Source organism: Dermochelys coriacea, chromosome 1 (genome assembly GCF_009764565.3).
Source record: "Dermochelys coriacea isolate rDerCor1 chromosome 1, rDerCor1.pri.v4, whole genome shotgun sequence".
Lineage (NCBI taxonomy): Eukaryota > Metazoa > Chordata > Testudines > Dermochelyidae > Dermochelys > Dermochelys coriacea.
The window spans coordinates 254,133,711-254,155,288 of record NC_050068.2 but is presented as its reverse complement, the minus strand read 5'-3'; the positions used below and the strand labels follow the sequence as shown (position 1 = coordinate 254,155,288).

Genomic DNA, 21,578 nt, shown 5'->3' with positions numbered 1-21,578 from the left:
AATAGCCTGCCCTCTCTCCTGCACTCAGCAAAGTTTGATGCAGGAGAGAACCTGACCCAATTTTTCTAAACTTTGTTATTAACTTATTTTCCTCCAAACTATGCCAGAAATACATATCTTGGTCCATTCCGTTTCAAATGAGGTTGCACCAAGTTGGCCAAGAATTTTGGGGCAGGCATGCAAAACAATTTTTTACTTCTTCCCACACCTTCTCAAACATAATCAGCTCATATCCAGGCCACTATGCATAGCCCCAGAAATAGGATTTGCTGGAAGTTCTTCTCCAACTTAGCTAACTTATTTTACTTAAAAGTTTGTGTGAGAGGAACCTGTACATTGATAGATTTTAAAGCCAGAAGAGACCATTATGGTCTGATCCAAATAACACAGGCCATTGAATATTCATCCTCCTAGGGATTTCAGTTAGGAACACAGCTCCTCCTTCTCTGCTCAAAGAAGCGGGTGAGTTCCCATTCCCTTTCTTTTCCTCTCCTGATCTTGTGGGAGCTCAGCCATCCCCTCTCCTCTTGATTCTTCACTGGCAAATGAAATGAGGACTCAGCATGTTGGAGAATTTGAAGTTGGAGAAGCAGGAGGAGCTGGTGGCTGGTGAGGGAATTTGTGGAACTTTTACTGCCTATGTGTGGTATAGCACCAACATGACAAATGATGGGATGAATTGTTTCCTGCTGAGAGTCAGTCCCCTACCTGTTTCCTTATTTCTACAGGCAGATCTCTGCCCCTGTTGGCCAGGGGGCAGAGCAGGAAAAATAGAGAGTCTACTGCCTCCTCCTCCTGCCTCCAGAGGAAAAGGGAGACCGTGTCACTTGCCTCCCCATTCCCATAGAAAGAATCTAGGTAATGGTCCTGTCAGTTTCCTCTCCTCTCCTGGCACTCCATAGTAGGGCATCCAGACAGGGTATCGAGGATGGATTGGAGCACAAGGGTTCCCTTGCACAGAGCCACATTTGGCATGTGCATATACACATTTGTTTGGTTGGCTAAGGGCCTGCTTGGAGATATGGACTCCAGTCAGATACTTTTATTTATTTTGTCCCCGTTCTCTTCATGGTGTCCCATCACACTAGATGATGTAATGTCACTATTCCACATGATGTCAATACTCAAAACATACCATCACCACAACTGTGAGCTTCCTCTGCTATACTGATCTTTAATCATTGGTGTTGAGCTAGTGATCTCACAGAGATTTGTGCTTTCACATCTGCCCGGTTTGTTAAAGACAGTGAGCTAGTGACCTCACAGAGGGCTCAGCCTTATCATCAGCCAAGAAAGCTAGAGGTCCTGAGCCAGTGAGCTCACAAGTCCTTTTACTTGATATTAGCCAAGCAATGTGAAGTGTTGAGCTAGTAACCTCAAAAAGGCCTGTTCTTTACCATCAGCCTTCTGCACTAGATAGGGTTAAAAGAATGTTGACAAGAATGATCTAGGGTATAGAAAAACTCTTTTATGAAGAGAGATTGAAAAGATTGGAATTGTTCACCTTAGAAAGGAGAGAAATAAGAGGGGTCATGATAAAATCCATAAAATAACTCATCTACAGAAGGTAGATCGGGGCTTCTGTTCTCACTGTCTCATAGCACAGGAACAACGGGCTGTTCAATTAAATAAAAGGTGGGAAATTTAAAAAATGATAAAAGGAAATATATTTTGTGTAATGTGTGATTACCACCCGAAGTTGATGAGGCCAAGAATTTAAGATTCCAAAAGGGACCGGGCATTTATATGGATATCAAGAACATACGATTATTGTCGTTAATGATAAATTTTGTGGAAGGGATATTAAACCTCATGTGTCAGGGCTTAAACCAGTCTCTAACCATTAGTGATGAGGCTGAGACACAATGAGAGGGGGGACATTATTCCATATCGGCCTGCTGTGGGGTTTTTATACTTTCCTCTGAAGCATCTGGTACAGGCTGTTGTCAGAGACAGGATACTGAATTAGGTGGACCTCAGGTCTGATCCAGTTTGGCAATTCCTTTGCTCCTAAGATGAAGCTGCAGAGCCAGTAACCTCATAGAGAGCTGTGCTTTCACATCAGTCCATTAAACTATGGGTGCAGAGTCATTAACATCACCAAGACCCGTTCCTTGTCATTATCCCGGCAAGCTAGAGGTGCATCGGCAGACTTCACAGAAAGCTAAGTTCTCACATAAGCCCAGCAAGCTGGAGGTGCTGATCACAAAACCTCACAGAGCCCTGTGCCTTGACATCATCCCAGCATTCTAACACTGCTGAGCTAGTGTCCTGAGCTTTTGCATTAGCCCAGCCAATTACACAAGTGGAGCCAGTACATGCACAGAGAGCTGTGCTTTAACATCATCCCAGCAAGCAAGAAGAGTTGAGTTAGTGACCTCACAAAGTTACAGACATTGACACCAGTTTAGCAAGACAATGCTACTGAAACAGCAAATTCAAAAGGCCTGTGCCTTGTGATTATTCTAGCAAAGCAGAGGTACTTAGCTGGTAACCTCAAAAAGGCCTGTACCTTATTGTCAGCCAGCAAGATGAAAATGCTGAGCCAGTAACCTCAGAGAGGCCTGGGTCTTTGTATCTGCCCAGCAAACTAGTCATGCTGAACAGAGGATAAAGTAAGGGGCCAACACAGCTCCCCCACCCTCTGCTAAAAGCAGGAGGTGCCCCCCACCCTCTCCAGGCTTCAGGGGACATGCAATTTTTAGGAAAGATAAGTGATAAAATTTCAACCCTGGCAATCAGTTGACATATCTGTTTTGGTTTAAGTTTTCTAGGCTATCTTTGCAAGGGAAAGGACTAGAAATTTACTTGAAAAGAAAAGAAAAGTTGATTTTCTCCTTTATATTTCTAAGTGCTCCAAACCAGGGGTGAGGGCTCTGCAGGCCCAAAGATTGGTTCTGGGTTGCATGGAAAATTTGGGTACAGAAACCAAAGATTTTTCTTAAAGGTGAAAAACACTAGCCTGGATCATAAGAGGGATTATGTGTGCTGCACAACGCCAATGCAGAAAGCTGATGGGTGTGCCCAGTGTTTTTCTAAAAGTTCCAATTACATAGAAATCATATAGAGCTGTTAGGATACTGGGGAATATAATAGTTGTTTGGAAAAGCCTGCTAGACATAAATGGGTACATTTTCTTCTGGGCCTCTCTCAAGCCTGTGTGTGTGCATTTGTGTACACAAAATTGTGCACGCACACATTTATGCCTGTACTTTGCGGGTGCAAACACTAAGGTGTGCTATAAAAATTCTGACATTGGTGTGCACATTTTAAATAATCCAATACCTATGATTTTTTGCAGTGTCAAATTTGAACACTTATGCATGCTTTGGTGTAAGTCCATTTAAATTGTACGTTGCACCTGTATAGCACAGGCACTCTTCAAATGCCTTGTGGTTGAAATTGTGGGCCACAGTACTCTGCCTAATCTAGCGAGTTCTCTTACTAGAACCCAATTTGTAAATGCCGAGAGAGCCTTATCTGAAAGTAAAATTAATAGCACCCTGTCTACCTGCCTTTAGGGTATCTGTCGGTCCACGGGATCTGTCCTTCTATTGTCCCACTCTCTGTCTGTTCCTCCATTGTCCTAGCTGTCTGTCCTGGTATCCGTCCATCTGCCCCCTCATCGCCGTTTCCTCAGCAGCAGGTTGCAGCTGACTCCCTTTTGTGCCATGCTCTTGTCCTTGCCTGGCTTCATGCCGGCTGCTGGGCTGCGAGCTGAGTGGCTGGCCGGGCATTGCCAACCGCACCCTGCAGGCAGCGTGAGTCCCGCTTTGTGACCTGCCTTCTAGCCCCCGCCCCCCAGCCCTGGCCGCCTGCTTCCCGCCCCCGCCCCCGTTCAGCGCCTGCACTGGAGAGCGGCGGCTCCCGGCTGCAAATCCGCGAGGCGCTGGCCGGCCCCTTCCCGAGCCCGCAGGGAGGCGAGCCGCCCGGGGCATGTGCGGAGCTGGGGCGGAGGAGGGACTGTGGCTTCCGCTCACGGCCGCGGCCAAGCGGCTGCTCGCCACAGCCGGGGCCGGGCTGAAGGGAACATGAGGAGGAGGCTCCGGCGCCTGCTCGGCACAGAGAGCGCGGCTCGGCCGCCTAGCCCCGCCGCTGGCTCCAGCCCCAGCCCCAGCCCCAGCCCGGGCAGCCTCCGCCACCAAATATAGCCCGGAGCGGAAGGGCACCTTCCAGCCGCACATGTGCGGCGGCGCCGGCGGCGGGGGCAGCCAGCTCGGGGCCCGCGGGCTGTAAATACCGACCCCCCCCTCCCCCCAGGCCGGGCAGCCCGGCTGAGCGAGGGGCCAGGCGGGGCCAGTCTCCTCGGCGGCCGCACAAAGACGGGACTCGCCTCCCCGCCACCCCCAGCCAGAGCCGCTTCCAGGAAGGCGCTGCCCGGCGCAGCTCCAGCCAGGGGCTCCCCGCCAGCGGGTGCCCGCGGGCCCCGAGCCTTGCCTGCCCCCGGCCGGGGCGGAGCGGGGTAGCTTCGGGTCGCTTGGTCCCGGGCGGCGGAGGGGGGGGACTTGCCAAGCGGCGCCTGTTCCCCGCGTGCCAAATGTGCCTGAGCAGCCGGAGGCGGGGGTGAGGCGGGGGAGGGCGGGCGGGGGTCGGCGGCGCTGCGGATCCCCACCCCGGCGGCGCGAGGGCTGGTGCACAGCAGATGTGGGCAGAGCGGAGAGGCGGCGGCTGCGCTCCCGCGAGCGCCCCCCGCGCCGTGCCGCCGCCGGAGATGGAGGGCGCCGAGCTGGATGCTGGCCGCCGCCCCTCTCCCCAGCGCTGCCTCTCGTGCGGCTCCCAGCCGGGCGCCGCCGGCAAGGGAGCCGCGGCCATGCAGGAGCCGGCGGAAGAGGCTCCATCCTCCGAGGTGACGGCGGCGCCGGAGCTGAGGAAGCAGCAAGGGGTGAAGAGGCATCATCACAAGCACAACCTGAAGCACCGCTACGAGCTGCAGGAGACCCTGGGCAAGGGCACCTATGGCAAAGTCAAGAGGGCCATCGAGAGGTTTTCGGGCAGAGTGGTAAGGCAGCCTGAGCCGTTTTTCTTCTAGCTTCCCAGAGGGAACACATCCTCCCAGGAGCTCGGTAGAGACCAGTCCCCTGAGCGTTATCCCGGGGGAGGTAGAAAGGAAGCTGTGGCATTCAAGAGGTGCCCAAGCCACAAAGCTTCGAGCTGAAATCTCCCCAAAGAATGGGAGACTATGAACCCAGCTCTTTGGGGTACTAGTACCCATTATACAGCTAGTTGTGGACTTTGGAACTCGATCGCAATAGCCTCCAAGTGCCTTTGGAGCCAGTGTTTTGACTCCAGCCAAATACTTAGGATGAGGCGGTTATATACTTGGGCATAGTTACCTGGTGCCAAATGATATTTATGATTGGAATAAAATGTGTATTTTTGTTGGCCTTCACAGATGTGGCCGTCCTCACCAGTAACCTTACCTTTCTTGCTAAGGGTGGAAATGTACAGTGCAGTGCAACTTGCTATGTTCCCTAGCGAATTGAAGTGACCTTCAGAATGGTGTCAGAATATTAATTGTTATTTTTAAGTGATACAGTGCAGTGATTTGTTGCAGTTAACTTTTGTGATCTGAACTTGGCTGACACCTAAAAAATGCTGGGACTGCAATCCAGTCCAATACAGTCCAGTTCATGGCTCAGTTTTGTGGCATGGCTCAAGACCTAACACAGCCCAGAGGCCACCCTGTAATAACTGGAATCCAGCAAGTCCTCCCACATCTCCTTCAGCCTTATACAGAAGGGGCCTTGTAATGCATCTGAAGTAACACACACACATTGCCACTTGTTTTTCAATTGAAATACATCTCCAGTAGTAGGGTGGTGGTACAAGATGCAGGGAGTGCATTAGCAATTGACTGCTCAGAGACATAGATGCTTTTCTGAAGACACCTTAACATAAATTTCATTTGAGGTTGACTGATTTTCAGGAGACTGCACAAAAGCAAGACATTGCCCTAGTGACATACAAGTTTTGTTTCATTGTGGTTTTTGTTTTGGTTGGCTGCAAAGCTAGCACATACCCAGAGGAAGAAACAGAAACTGCCAGTGAGGTGGCTTGAATAAGGGACATTTACTTTACAACTAGATCTATGTGTCAACAGTTAAAATGAGAGTTTCAACCAAGCTGTACAATTACATTATGTGTTCTGTCATTTTAGTAGCTCATTTGGAGGCTGGCTAAACAGAAACAAGAGATGAACATCTCTGCACATGCTCACTTCAAGTACAAGATTTTTAATGTTTGCTGTCTTGGCTGGTCTAAAATTTCAGACTAACAGAAGCTAATGATCTCTATTATGGAGACTGATTATTTTTAAAGTTTGATGTTTTTTAGTTGCAAAAAAGTAACAAACATTTATTTTTTTAAACTTGAATAACTTAAAGAAAGATGTTGAATGGGCTTTAATCAGATTTGTTTAGGGGAAAGTCCTCTTCTGAAAAGTGATGAAGTATTTCAAATTTCAGTCTGATCTGAATCTTTGTGGCTAGGGTAGCAAAGCTTGGGGAAATAGGGAGAAAGGGTGAAAATTCAAAATATAGCTGTATTCTTAAATGTAATAAAAATGTTGCATGCAATCTGTCTACTGGTATTTAGAATACTTACTGGAGTACATTTTCGCTTAATTTTATATTGTAAAACATAATCCTTGCCACATGGCATTTATTTTTATTAATTAAGCTACATTCAATTACAATGTAATGTTTTTGCTTGAACTCTCCTGTTTGAGCACATGTGCAATATCTGCATTTTGTCTGCTCTAAAGAATTAGAGCTAGTGGCCCTGAACCCAACCAGACATGAAGTTAATAGAAATTACTTTTTTTTTTTTTTTTTCAGTTTCCACCCCCGACGCTCATACTTCGAGCACTAATTTATCTCACAGACCACTTCAGCCACAAGAGGAGAATGCAGCAAAAGGGGGCTGGGTCAGGAGAGACACAGGGTTTTCATTCAACTTTTTTTCATTCTCATTTCTTTCTTCCCTTCTATTCTCATTAGTCATCAGCATTTATGGCATCATTGAAAAGGCTTGAATAGATTCATACTGTGACCAGCAGGGGATGCACGGAGAGCAGTGTGGCAGGCACCATTCCATTATGTCTTAAGCACAAATTGTCCAATAACCAGAAGCTAGGTTTCAAGAGTCCCAAGGTCACTCTCTAACCTGGCTGTTTGCTTCCAGTCATCTTTTTTCACTCAGCAGTATGTAAATAGTTCAAGCTGAATGGCAACAGATTGCAAATCTGAACCGTGGAAACAACATTACATTCCCAGTTATTAGTCCTGTCCAAGTGAGCTGCGCTAACATATTTGGCCTTTAAAAATTTTTATTAGCCAACAAGCAATTTACCTATACAACATTTTGCTAAAGATTATTACATGAGTAGCCAGACTTTAATATAAAATGTAAGCTTTGAATTTTGCATTCAATTGTTTCTAACTGTAATAAACGAACAAAGTCAGTCGACAGGTTTGACAGGCTAAGAGTCTGATTCTGATCTCACATTACTTCTCATTTACAGCAACACCACAGAAGTCAGTGGAGTAACAACAGTACAAAACCAGCATGAGAGGAGAATTGAGTCCTATAAATGGCTCAATCCTGCCTCAACTAAAGTCAACAGCAAGTCTGTATTGACTTCAGTGGGAATGGTATTTGGCTTTGATTTAACAGTCTATCATTTTTTTTTTTTATTTTTTACCATTTTGCACTGAAACATGTTCACAAAGTGTTCTGAAAATAAAACTGCTAGGTGGATTGTATGATATATTTAGTCTGTTGCTAAAAACAACTTATTTGAATGTGTACTAGTTACTACAGTTACTACATACAACGTTGTGTGTTCCATGAAACAGAGAAATTAATATCCCAATATGATGTTTTGGGGCATGCTGTTTTCCAAACAAGATTTCCTTATTTAGTACTGGTCGGGTATAAAATTCACACCTTATGATATCTTAAGTGAAAGTTCCTATAAGTATAAGGGTGATATAGGAGGATATAGAAAGTCTGTGAAGTAGCATGTACATTGAAATTCCTGTAGGTATTTTCTCCGCTTGTCCTCTTGCACATGAAAGCAGCAGAACAAAACTTTGCTCATGTACTATAATCAGTACGGGTTAGCCAAGGAATCCATAGTTACAATCATATAAGTGCAAGGCATGCTAGTTAATGGTCATATATGTGCCTGTATAGTACATGGTGCATAATGAAAGGAAATGCTGCAAGATGCTCATGCTAGAAAATGCTTGGTTTGTGGATAATTACCCTAAATTGCTGATAGGGCCTTTCAACCTTAACTCCATCTTTAAGTAGTTTTTTTCTGGGATTACATATAGGACAGTAAATGGTATTCTGCTGATACGGTGTATGTTTTGGTTAATATCGGCAAAAGAAGGTCTAGTATTATGAAACATGGCAAGAATCCAGATGAAAGCCTGTTACATTGCACGATGCACTCAAAGCAGAGCAGAACTTGATTTTTTTAAAAGGAGGCACATCCAGAGCCCCCTGCAGGTCCACTCATTCTGTCCAGTGAGTGAATGTTGAAGGGGTCAGACACTGGGTGCTTGGAGAGTGGGTGTGTGAGAAATTGTTACATACAATATACAGTGTTGTTAATAATTGGGACATTGTGTCATCATTCAATCCCCGCTCCATACCCCCAAGCACCCAGTGTCTGACCCCTTCAACATTCACTCACTGGACAGATTTTTCTTTCTGCAGGGGCCAGGGGTAGGCTAGGGGAGTGGGAGCAGCAGCAGGTAATTTTTTTTCTCTGGTCCCCTCCTGAGAGTCAGGGCTTTTATCTTCCTCCTGGCCAACAGAGGGCAAACCACATAGTTCTTCTCTTCCTACCCCTAAGACAGGTTTATTAGTCTGAGAACTGATGACAGGTTGCAGCACAACATAAAACACAGGCATTTCATGCATATTGGTACATGTGTTTATATCTTATTTACACTTATGTATAAAAGTGCACCATGCAGCTCTCAGTCATAGGGACACTGCCAAATTAAATTTGGCCCCAAATTTACATCATATAAAAGCAATCAATAGAAACATTTGCACAGTTGAAAAAATTCCAATGAAAAAACCTTGTTTCAAAACAAATCAGCATTCCCCTGTGGTGCTGGAAACTCAAACATTGCTTTTGAGAACCTGAAAGTGAAATGGTGTAAACAAAGGGAAACTGGCTTCATTGATTGTCATTGCTCTGACAGAGAGAAATGAAAAACATAAATAGTGACAAGTAAATTGGATTTTTTTTTAAAGTTTGGTCATTTTAATAATTAGGGTCTTATTTGTAACACAGATACATTTGTTTGTTTACAACAAGATTTTTTAAGTGGAGTGTGTCCCAATTAACAAGATAAGAGCGGTTGTGCAGATCACAAGGAGTAGTGCCCCGATTCTCCATTCTGCTGAGTTGATCTCACTGAAGGAATGGAAGGGTGGGAGTAAAGGGGTTGTGCACCACTTCAAAGCCTTCCAGTATTCTTGGCTCAGTCAACATTCTGCCCAGTCCTTAGGGCTATAGGGCTGCTCTAATGTACACTGTGCTCTGGTTGCAGTGGCTGTAGGCTGAGACTAGCAGCACCCACTCTTCGTTCTGTCTTCTGGCATGCCCCATACACAGGGAACTAAGAAGGGTCTGGTGCTTAGCAGTTCCAGTAGAGCTCTGTGGCAAGTGGGGAACCACTTTATGGCAGGTCCAGTTTATGGACATCAGCAAATTACATAACGTGTCTGTCAAACAACCCATAATTGAGCCCTTTAGGGGTAGATCAGCAATCTGTTACAGCCAGAGGAAAAAAACTTACATTAAAAGCAAGTTAATGTTGAAAAGTCAAGCACTCAAAAGTTAGGAAATGTCAGTGGTAAAGTTGTCTGTGGAACCTTAATTCAGCTCTCTTGTATGCATTATTTTAATTATGTGATCACGTACTATTTTATCCACAAGACTCCTCCCTCATACAGTGAATGGGCAGTTCAATATTTATTTTTATTCTCATTGTTCCTGTGAGGCCCTATGCATTATTTATTACACATTATTCAAACCAAATTATAAACAGAATTATAAATTTCCTTATAACTTTTCTATAATGCTCTCATTGTAGTAACTTAGTTCATGACAAACATTCATTAATGTGTCTTTGGAACACTGCTGTGATGTGAAGTGGTATGATTATTATTCCCATTTTACGCATGGGGAAGTGAGGAGCAGAGGTTAAATCCAAAATTGTCAAAAGTGTCAACATACTTTGGGTGCCCACTTTGAAATGCTGGGACCTGACTTTTTCAGAGTATTTAGCATTTTATAGCACTTTGTATGTTCAGAGTAGATCTCCTGTAGACTTCTGTTACTGTTCTGAGTGCTCAGCACTTCTGATATCTCAAGCCCCTAATATCTCAAGTCAAGCACCTAGAAAATGAGGAACACACAGTGGCCACCTGTAAATGTTTTGGCTTCATTGACTTGCCCAGCATCACATAGGAACTCTGTGGCAGAGGCAGGGATAGAATCCAGGTCCCCAAGGCAGCATTCAAGTGCCTTAGCCATGCAATCAGCCTTTCTTTTCTTGCAGTTCCCTGCCTCTTTCAATACATACCTTACAACTTCTGCAACAAATGAGGCAGGGATCCAACAGACAAGCCCCTTTACGACTCAACCCTGATTCATTCCTAGAGCAGTCTCTCTCCCACTTGGCTTCTGCGCCTCACACTTCTTCCTTCTCCTCTCCCTGTTCCTTACATATTTCTCAAAAGTGTCCACTGTGGCCGCATGCAGCCCCCAGGGAGGTTTCCTGTGGCCATGACAGCCTCCTGGGGGAGAGGGCAAAGCAGTGGCCCCTCCCTGCAGGGTCCAGGGATTCCAGGGGACTTCAGCCCCTCCCCACCCTTCAGCCTCAGGACTCTGGGGGTGAGCTTACTCCCCCTCCCTTCCTTCTTCAGCCTCGAGGCTCTGACGGTGAGCATTGTGATTCAGCCCCTCCCCCCCGCTTCAGCTGTGAGGCTCTGGGCTTCAGCCTCCTGGGGTGGCAGCAGGGCTCCAGGCTTCAGCCTCCCGCATCCTTGGCTCCAGCTGTGGGGCTCTGGCTCTGGGCTTTAGCAAGGATGATCTTACAAGGCACCATCGTAAAGAGGCATGGAGTGGGGTGAGCCTGGGGTGTGAGGCCACAGAAGGGAGCTTGGGGAAATGGGGGGGGGGAAGCAGCAGGGGCAAGGGACATCCATGGAAGGCAGGGGGAGGCAGCAGGAGCCAGGGGCATCAAAATACAACTATACCTTATTAAATCTGCAAAAAAAAAAAGCACCTTACATAAATAAATTACAATGATTTGGACAAGTATATGTGCATATTTATTTGTTTTGGCTAAAGTTAATTAAGTATTTTAGGAAAATTTGTCAGAGCAGCCACCAGCAAGAGTTGGTGGCCACATTTAGAGACCACCAAAAATTTTGTTGTGAAAACCCCCTATCTTCTCTTCTATACTGATGGGGAACAAGCTGGGGGAGCATTGAGAGTGCAAGAGAGAGAGAGAGTCTTCCTGCTCTCCAGTCTTGTGTCTGGTGCCACAATGGGACCTAGCAGTTGAGTGAAGCAATTGCAGGGAAGGTCTGAGCTCCTGCAGTCCCAGGATGGAGTTTGCTCAGTCTTTCTGTGGAGACAGTGCATACACTCCCCAGTTATCATACAAGAGCTGCGAGGGGTTGCAGCATGCTCTGTGCAGATGGAATCTTTGGCAAATTTAGCTCCAAACTCTAACACCACTCTATTGAGCATATGCAAACTGAGATTTTTCAGAGGCTTATGACTTTGATAAATTTGGGCAGGGTTCTATGGAGATGAGAGAAGGTACATTCCTGACACCAGGGAGGCCCCCTGCTAAATTTCAGGTTCCTGCTCCAAAGCATGGAGGTGTTAGAGCTTAGTGAAAAAGTTAAGATTTTTTTTTTAACATGGGCAAAACATCATTTTTCATAACCTCCTTCTTGGAAATGGCTGAACTGCTTAAACTTTCCAGCAATATTCATCCTGAGGCAGATACCCAGCATGGAAAATTGGCAATTAAAATTTGGCAAAGATATAAGCAACTGAAAACAGAGCCTTTTAACAGAAAGTGTCAGGCATTAACTCTGGGAATTGCTACCTGCACTGCCCTAATAAGCCTAAGCAAATTGGATTTAGGGACTGATTTTTGTTCCATTCCTACTTATTACATAACTTTGTTCTAAAACAGTGGTATAAATATTTCCCAATTAAATCCAATGGTGTATAGTTTATTTTTGCTTAAAGTCCTTCTTAGAAAGTACCACAAATTTATTACAGTGGGAAGTATCATGAGGTAAGTGTCAAATGGCTACATCTAACCCTCACATACATACTTGAGTATCTGAAATGTGCAGGAAGGGGTTGAGTTTCAGGAACAGAAAGCAGAAATTGATTGAAATTGATTGATTGTATTTTGCCATCCTTCCTAAAGCACAGCTCTCCAGATCTTCAAACTAGAGAGATTAGATCAAAAGGTGTGCTCCTAGCTAAAAATAACAAACAAATGGCTGAAAAATGTAGAAGCAAGTTAGTTTGGTGAAATAAACATTCTGTAAAAGTCTGCCTCAATGAGTTGCCAGTAAAGACTCAGAGTTGTCTAAATATGTTAGTTTTCACAAATCTTTTAGCTCTTTTAACTCAGTCAGAGGCAGATGCTTACTCTGATCCCTGGATGGACGTCTGGTGGGTGGCATTTACTGGAGGATTTTGGATCTATAAGCAAGTGAATGGATTTCTAGGGTCTGGGATCCTATTTCTAGCTCTTCCACCGACTTGCTGTGTGATTTGGGGCAGTTCAGTTAACTTCTCTGTGCCTCAGCTTGCCCATTATAAAATAGGGATACTGCTACTTTGCCACACAGAGAAGTTTTGTTAATTAATGGACCAAATTCAGCCCTGATTTACACCCATGCAATCTCACTGAAGTGAAATTCATGATAGAATTTTGCCTAGTGTTTATAAAGCAACTCTCGGTTAAAAAATGCTATAAGTGCTAAGTGTTACAAATGGTTTCAAAACACCATGTGTGAGAAAACACAACAGAATGAAAACTGTACAAATCTCTTTTGGTACATATTGATCAAATGTATTGTGTTGTTGGGCTGTGTATGATTTTATTTTTGCCTAAGAATTACAATTATGATATGACATGTGGAGAGCATTTTCATACATATTCTAGTTTGAGCTCATCTGTGTTGGATAAAGATGTTGGAACTTGCCGTTCATGCTAAAGATTGTTTATTCATTATAGAATTCTAATCACAGTTACTCTGAGTCTGTTTTTTTTTGTTTTGTTTTTTGGTAAATAACTAGAAAGTCTTTGCTAGATTGGAGAACCAATAAGCAGCAGGTGGTAGCCACAAAATACCAGAGGAGAGTCATACATGGGTTAAAAAACACTGACAATATTTGGTAAACTTTGGCCACAGCCAGATCCACATGCACAGATCCATGAAAATCAAAGGAGAGAGAATGTGGGAAACATGATAGTGCCCTTATAGCACACACAGAACTGTTGACATTTTTCTCTTGTTCTTTTCCCCCAAATGGCAGAATTTGGCCCTACATTGCCAGGGCATGCACCTGACTCTTTAAAAAAATTATTCTTATTCTACTTCTTTGTTTGAGACACACTTCTTTGCAACTCCAAGTATAACCCATATACTAACCAATCAGAAGTGTAATACTAGATATGCAAATTAATTGGTTGATGCATCTTTTAGCTATCTTTTAACAGACAGGGATACCATGTGTGTCTATTTAACAAACAAAACCAAAACTGTTTCCTCAATTTGCTAGATATATGGCCAACAGTGAAAAAACTACAGAGCAAGGTAAAAACTGCATCTGTGTGTTGTTATGTTTTATGACCAATTCACTAAAGCCATAAGTGTATCCAGGCTTTCGATAGTGTTCTCCTGCTGTTGCTTCCTGTACTCCCTGGCTATAGAATCAGGCACTGTGGCTCTCATTTGTCTTACCCACATGAAAGCCTTTAAGCATCTGTGAGTTATGATTTGAGAAGGATCTGCTTTTTAAACAGATTATATTTATCACCATGTCTGCACAGACAACATTGTACATTGTATAAATTAGAAGATCCTAGACCTTTGAACACTAGGGGGCTGGGTGAGGTATTCCATGAGAGTATAGCGTCTGGCTATACTGATCAAACATCCTGGACTCACACCAAAAATACCAGATGTTTAATTCATGTAGAGGCCCTCCCATCACCTTTAACTACATGTTCAAATGGGAAAAAAATGCCTGAATGCAGTCGTCCCTTGCTGTGGTGCTGTCTAATTTCTGATTGCAGCTAAAGATGATTTTTATATCAATCACCATGTGTACAAATTAAACAATCCCCAAGTCATGCCATTAAACTAATATGGATTATTGATATTTGTAATATCCCTGCTCTCCAAGGACAGATAGCACTGCTACTAGTTTTGATTATTCCCAAGATATCAGACCTTGTAACTGCCACTGGTCCAGGATTGAATACAAGTCCTGGATCTTGCTTGAGTGTGATTTTTCAAGTCCTGTTCTGACACATGGAGGAAAGGAATAAAATATTTTTATGGTTAGTTCCTTTTATTTTAAAAAAATGGCTGCTGTGGGAAAAGTGCTTGACAGGATTGGAATGTTGGAGCAGTCCTGGTGGAATTAGATTTGTGAGCCAACTGTAGGTAAACTCAAAATTGCAAATTAAATGCAGTTCATTCCATGGTTTGTAGCTTATTTCATGGCCACAGTCCATTCCTTGGTGAAAATGATCACATGACCATCATCCTTCTATCCCAGACCAAAAGCTTTTTTTAAATAAAGAGTTAATCTTCCATTAATACAACAATTAATCCCAAGGTAATTCCCCAGACATCCCTCGCAACCTATAACAGTTGTTCCTTGTCCACATTACTTCAGCAACATCCACACCACAGCACTCTTCCCTCCACAACCCCGTCGCCCACTGCACACCCCACATTTTGTTCACCTTCCATGTTCTCTCCCACATCCCTGCTCAGCCTCTAATGGTCTCCTTAAATGGGCCATTCACCACTTCCTCACTCCCAGTGAGGCAGTAGTATAGTGCACTGGGGAACCAAGGAGGACAAGAGGTGGGATGTGGGGGAGCTTGATGGTGATTGAAGATTCGATGGGAGGCAGGAGAGTCACTAGGGATCCCACTGTCTCTGTGACAAGGCATCAGTGCTTCAAGGGCTCCCTCAGGCCTGTTACCTGGTAGACCAAGTCAGCAGCACTGGGTAAGCCCTTGATGTGCTGGTATTTCGGCATAGAGGCCCGTAGTGACCTTGGCACTGCTGCTGGCACACTGGAGAACTCAGGCAGTAGTACTGGAGGAGCCAAGTGCCTGAGCTGAGGCACTGGTGCTTGAAAGACTCCCCGTGGTGTGAGTGCTTCAGTGTGTTGGAGAGCTGAGTCAGCGGTGTTTGTGGGAGTGGAGAGGGCAGGGTGTCTTTAAGCACCAATGCCTTGGCACAGACACAATGATTTGTACATACTTGACTGAAAAAAAAAAAAACGAACATTTGTTTGTCCTACGAAGGATTATTGTGCCGAAGTTGGAGACTAAATTCAATCATTAAGATTGAGAGCAGAGAGATTTTGGTCCTGCTTTAGGTGGAAATCACAGTGCAGTTTTGACAATGGAGTTGCTACTGACACCTCCAGAATATATTTCCCATACACAGAAAAGGGATCAAATCTCTAATATAACTACCAATCTTGACATAATCCTAATGATGGACATTCTAGAGACACCTCCATAATATTCACTGTATTTGGAAGAGATTTGTTTAATTTAAAAATGAGTCTGAATATTTTCCTTGTAGAACCTGCTTCATAATCTAGCAATGAGTTTAGATAAAAACATCTCTGCAAGGCAGCATGAACTTTAGGATTAGTGTTTGCTAACGATAATTGAAAATAACTGTTTTGTTTATTATTGATACAAACTATTATCCCTATTTAAGCAAAAGATTAATGAAGAAAAATGACCATGCATCATTTGTTTAAAAAAAACAACCCACTATCATACACATTTGGAATTTTTGTTTCATTTTTGTTGGGCTTTGCAGAAATAAAGTCATAATATGTTTTGGTTCCATATTGGGGTTTTTAATTATGTTTGTCACAAGGAATGACATGCTTAAAATAGTGTAGTCCTGGAATTTAGAACTTGCATCTGTAGTTAAATTTGAAATGAAGACATACCTCATAATCACCTCAGCAGTGTTCTGCGGTTTGTTGTTCCAAGTGGAACATTTTGGCATAGGAAAAAGTGACCATTGGGAGAATACTGAAGAGTGAAACCTCCTTGGTAGCTGAATGCTCAGCAGGAGGGTAGGTTGACTAACACTACACTCCCTGAGGCTTGAAGTAGTTGCATACCGATATGAAATATTATAGCCTGTAAAAATACCAGCTAAAATACAGTACTACCACCTTACCACAAGAGTATTTAAAATACATTAGAAAGCAGTACAGTTGGACCTACACCAATGGGTAAAAACATTTGATAATTCTATTGTGATAGCAATGGTTAGCTAAACGTTTGTTTGACGTTCGGTCTATTTTTATGGTTCATTGGTCCCAGTCATCTGAGAATGAGCTTTAGTTGGCCTTAATTAACCCAGATAAGGGTTTACATGAGGGGGGTACTCACCTCCCTCCCACAAGCAAAGAATATTTGAACCTTGTCTCCATTGCTTTTTCCTGAGTGGCCTTTTCTTTATATAACCCAACTTTTCCTCCTTCGTTTTTATATATAGGCTTTTTCTGTGGTGCTTATCACCACCATAATGTCGGAGCACCCACAACCATTAACATAGCCTTGCTACATCCCTTTGAGATAGGAAGAATTATTTCCCCCCCGTGTTACAGAAGGGGAAATGAGGTCTGGTTTGTACTGAAAAGTTTTGCCAGCATAGCTATATCAGTTAGCAGTATGAAAAAATAAAATCATACCCTTAACTCACGCAGCTATGCCAGCAAAAGCCCTACGGCAAACACAGTTATACTGGCAAAAATGTCTGTTTGCTGGTATAGCTTATTTCATTTGGGGGAATTGGACTGAGCCATACTGTCAAGAGGTTTTTTTGCTGGCATAAGCTGCGTCTCCATAGGAGAGTTTGACGGCATAGCGATACTGGTTTAGGTATACTGACAAACCCTTCCTAGTGAAGACAAGGCATCAGGCAATGAGAGATTAAGTGACTTGCCCAAGGTCACACACGAAATTTGTGGTGGAGCAAGAGACAGAAGCCCAAACTGCCAAGTGCCACTCCAGTGCCTTAATCATAAGCCTAGCCTTCTTCTGCTTGACTATATATGGCAGCTTCATACATCCTAGGAAAAGGCTGCACTTCCTCTGTGACAAGGAAAAGTGAGTATCTTCCTTTGAGGCTGTAGTTGTATCCCCTGAGCACTGTAGATATTATCTTTTCTTCCACCCACAGACTGTCTCCTCTTCTTCATGCCCACACCCTACCCCATTATCAGCTTAAGTCGTTAAGACTTGTAATGAACAAGGGGCCTTCAGCAAAAAAAAATTGTGCAACATATTGGCAGCAAAGTGATTGGCTGGCCCTCTTTTTCAGCAACAGTCTTATTCGGAGTATAATCCAAGAGTTTTCTATGCATCTCTTTATTTCAGTGGCATAAGTATCATCTCAGTTCATCCTGTCTAGCATTTCATTATAAAAATGTGTTCTAACAGGACCATGAAATGCTTCATTGTGGAGTGAATATTACCATAGAGGAATTCATTAGAGAAAAGAATTTCATTATGTACTTTAACCTCCCTCCTTCCAGCCTTACTCCGATTCGAAGAAAACTGTGTAGCTATGAATGTTACCGGTTATCATTATTCACTCTCCATGAACGTAAAACAGAAAAATCACATTCCTCGAGACAGCTTTGGGCCAAATTCTGTTCTTGGTTACACTCGCACCGTTGTAAGCTGAAGAATTCTGGCCCTTTGTTTCAGTTGATATATTTGTTTAATGCAGGCAAGGGCTAAATGACACACTTGAAAGCAATCTGTGTTATTGTCTGTAAAGCAGAGCTTGTGTTTTATGAACTGGCTGATCATAAAGGCAGCATAAATCATGTAAAGCATTCTCATTTGCTTTTTCTCTTTTTTGCAGATGGGGCTCAGAGTAGAATTGCAGTCAAATGTCTGCTCCAGGATATTTTAGTTGAGCTGTATGAGTCCATTAAACAAATGTAATGGCTTTTTGGAAAGAAGTGCTATGTGTTTCAAACCAAATGTTTTACATAGAGAACATCTGGGTATTACTGGTGTTTGTGTGTACAGCACATCAGACTGCAGCTTTAGCAAGCGCAGTTGGGAGGTTGCCTGGGATGTGGTTGTAGGATATGACAGTTCAGTTGTTATAGGGATAATTTGTATGAAGTATTGCCATAAACTGAATGTTTGGCACAGGCAGCTGTGTCTTTGTTTCACTGTACACCCAAATTCTTCTCATTATCTGCCCAACAAAGCCCTCTATGACACTTTAACAGCCTATTATATAAGCTAATTTAAATGTTGGCTCATTCTGAACTATGGCATGCACATTAAAGCATACTTCAGAAAGCAGTCACAGTAAAAGGTGGGCTAAAATTGCTTAATTTTCAACAAGGCAGCTCTGTTAATCCTTGTCATGCATTATCTGATGCAATTGAGAGGTTAATGCTGTGCTTGCACAAGTTAATATAGGATTGAGCTGGAAGTTAACAGTATTAGAGTGGTAGCCATGTGCATTCTTGTTTTTAGGAATGTAAAAATGCAAAACCAGGAAAACACATAATTTAATACAATGCATGGTTTTATCCCGGGGCTAAAAAAATGGACTTAATTGCTGGTGTAATGCCACTGAATGTAATGTATTTGGTTTTATTTTATACTAATCCTGATTTAGCTATTTCTCGGACATGGAGCCAATAATTTATGTAGAAAAGGTCACAAATGTTTTTCTTTACGATCTGTTTTAAAAATTAAATTATTTCTGCTACTTACAAAGGCATGCCTGGCTCAAATGAGATGAAAGCAGTTCTGAGCTCCAGAGTAGCAAAATGCAACCTCCTCCTTCAGGGTAGTTTAAGTAAAAAGTTAAATAAAATTGGTTAGGCAGTGGCTAGCTCAGTCCCTCATGGACAGCAATTCACATTGCACAGCACCACTTAAATAGTTCTACACAGTATGACATGATTTGTGGTATTTGCTGGGATGAAATTCTGGACCAAGTAGAACGAGAGGGAATTGTTCTCCACTCTGGGGACGGTGGTACATCCAAGTCTGTGTTAAGGTCACTGGCAGGGTGAAGTGGGAAGCCTGCGTTGCTGCTGGTGCTCTACCTAACTTTTTGGCAAAAGGATTCCAGAAATCTGAGTACGGACTCTCCCTTGTTCAATTGACTCTGGCTAAGGCAGCTGCCAAGAAAAGGGGGTGTGCGTGTGATGGGGGTGGGGGCTACAGTCCGAGTGAGATTACACAATCCGAGTGAGTTCATTGCCAAAGGCTTTTTTACCCATTCCTTTGTTCGGGGTTGCCTCTTTTTCAAATTTAATTCTCCCCCAACTGTTCAGAACAACCACCTTGATTTCTGAACAGGGAGAATATGTACCCTTCCCTGTGGCTGTAAAATTGCTTGGTAACCAGTCTCTAGATCTTGTGAAAGGACAATTCATTCTTCACCCTCCCTGTCACATTTGTCCACTCCAGTTCTACTGTTCCAGGAAAACCTTAGTTTGGTTGTTCCGGTATTACCCTTCCCACTGTGCCATTAGGTGGCCCCTCTTATTTACTTTTGATAAATAGAAAGGAGCAGCAGCAGGTCCCTCTGCTTTCAGGGATACAGATATTTCTTAGAAATCAGAGAAGGATGGAAAAAAATGTTAGCAGTTCCCTTCCTCCCTCTGTAATAATTCCATGGAACTCTGTAATAATTTCCAGGATGGTCCATAACCAAAAAGGGCAATTAAATTAATACCATTTAGGCTGAACAAGATGAAACCAAAGTAGAATTACTACAAAAACAAGAGGGGAGTTTAATATTACAGAATGATCTGCAGACCTAAAACAAAAGGAAACTGGGTGAGGTTTAACTGACAAAGTTGCCAACATTTGAAAATATTTTCCAGGGTCAGTTCTCTAAACAGGATGGGGGACTGTGGGTTACTAGGCCCCCAACAGAGGATTGTATCTGTAGCCTGGTCCATTTTAGATTTTAGAAAATTATAATAATTTAGCTATCAGGGCCTCAGAGTTGATACTCCTGTGTGATAAACTGAAGCCCCTACCCCTCCCTCTCCATTACATACCTTTGTGTACCTTATATTATATTCTCTGTACAATACACCACTCCTTGTACACCATCCCTTGTGTCATAATTGCTACCCACAATTGGCAATCTTAAAGCCTGAATTTCCTGCACACCCAAAACTCCCATTGACCTAACTGGAAATTTTAGATGCTCAAGAAATATAGGTCTGGGCCTTGATTAACACAATCATATCCCAGGAATATGGATTCTTTAAAAATAAATTTTTCAAAGAAAACTTCTCCATGCTGTGGTGCTCAGACTGAAATATTAATCTCTTTTCCCTCCTAATTAATTCTCATCCTGCTAAGACCAACAGTGCCAGGGGAATAAAACAAAATTCATATAAAACCCAGGATGAGCATTGTAAAAGCATACGCATGAACACATAACCCCCCCCCCCCGGCATTTATACTGTAAAATTACCTCTCATTAATGATGGAGAAGAGAACCCACAAAAGTCTGTGGTTTGATGAGCGTACAGCAGTCCTGAAGCTTCTCTGAAGAACTGGTGCCCTATTGCATCAGCACTTCCCTTTGGTCAGTTGGAGTGTTGCACAGTCTGTTTAGTTCAGCAGGGCAATCAGTCCACCCTTCTTGTCTGAATCTCTGTAGTCCTACTCTGCAGGCAAAGACATTAAATTCTGTCTCACTGGAGTGTATGGGCTTCCCCTTATGTTTGGCAGCTGGTCCTTGTCCTCAGAGGCCTGGAACCCCCTTTGGTTCTTAAGTTTCTGTTGAGGGATAGGTTGGGTAACCCAAGCCCACCCACTCAATTGGGTTCCAGCTCAGGGCCCTCAACCCTGGCAGGCAGAATCAACCCTCAACAATTCTTCTGCTGTACCCTGAGCTCCATCCTACCTTGGTGCTATCAGTTTCTGCAGCCTGTGGTCATCTGTTCTCTAGGGTGTTGTCCCTCTGGGACAGTGTCTCACCAGCTTGCTGGCAGGACCTACTTTCTCTGGTCTGCTTCCTCCTCTGGCAGCCACCCCACCCCTGTGCTTCTCAGCTCTTTTATTCTCCCAGCTGCTGTGAGGCTGCCAATCAGCATTGGCTGGTAGTTCCTGCATTAACTCATTCATTGCCAGGCCAGCATGGGGTCTATACACCCCATGACAGGCCCCAAAAAGGGCCTTTGGTCCATTATCTTCTCACACCATTCTGCCTGCTGTGGG

General features: G+C 43.6%; 1 protein-coding gene and 1 long non-coding RNA gene across 3 annotated transcripts in view; one reads left to right on the top strand and one right to left on the bottom strand.

The window, feature by feature from the left end:
- Positions 1 to 4,596: 4,596 nt before the first annotated feature.
- NUAK1 (NUAK family kinase 1) overlaps positions 4,597 to 21,578 on the top strand; it is a 59,690-nt gene continuing 42,708 nt past the window's right edge. Inside the window, exon 1 of the mRNA XM_038386827.2 lies at positions 4,597 to 4,999. Within this exon, the coding sequence (XP_038242755.1) occupies positions 4,643 to 4,999 (357 nt within the window). The 5' untranslated portion in view covers positions 4,597 to 4,642. The remainder of the gene's footprint in view (positions 5,000 to 21,578) is intronic.
- LOC119849708 lies at positions 9,264 to 21,560 on the bottom strand. Of its 2 annotated transcripts, XR_005290538.2 has the most exons (4): positions 21,265 to 21,560; positions 20,830 to 21,025; positions 19,101 to 19,169; positions 9,264 to 9,796 (listed from the first exon to the last, which is right to left on the bottom strand). It is a non-coding gene; the product is annotated as an uncharacterized LOC119849708 (long non-coding RNA). The 2 variants fall into 2 exon arrangements; XR_005290539.2 differs by lacking the exon at positions 19,101 to 19,169.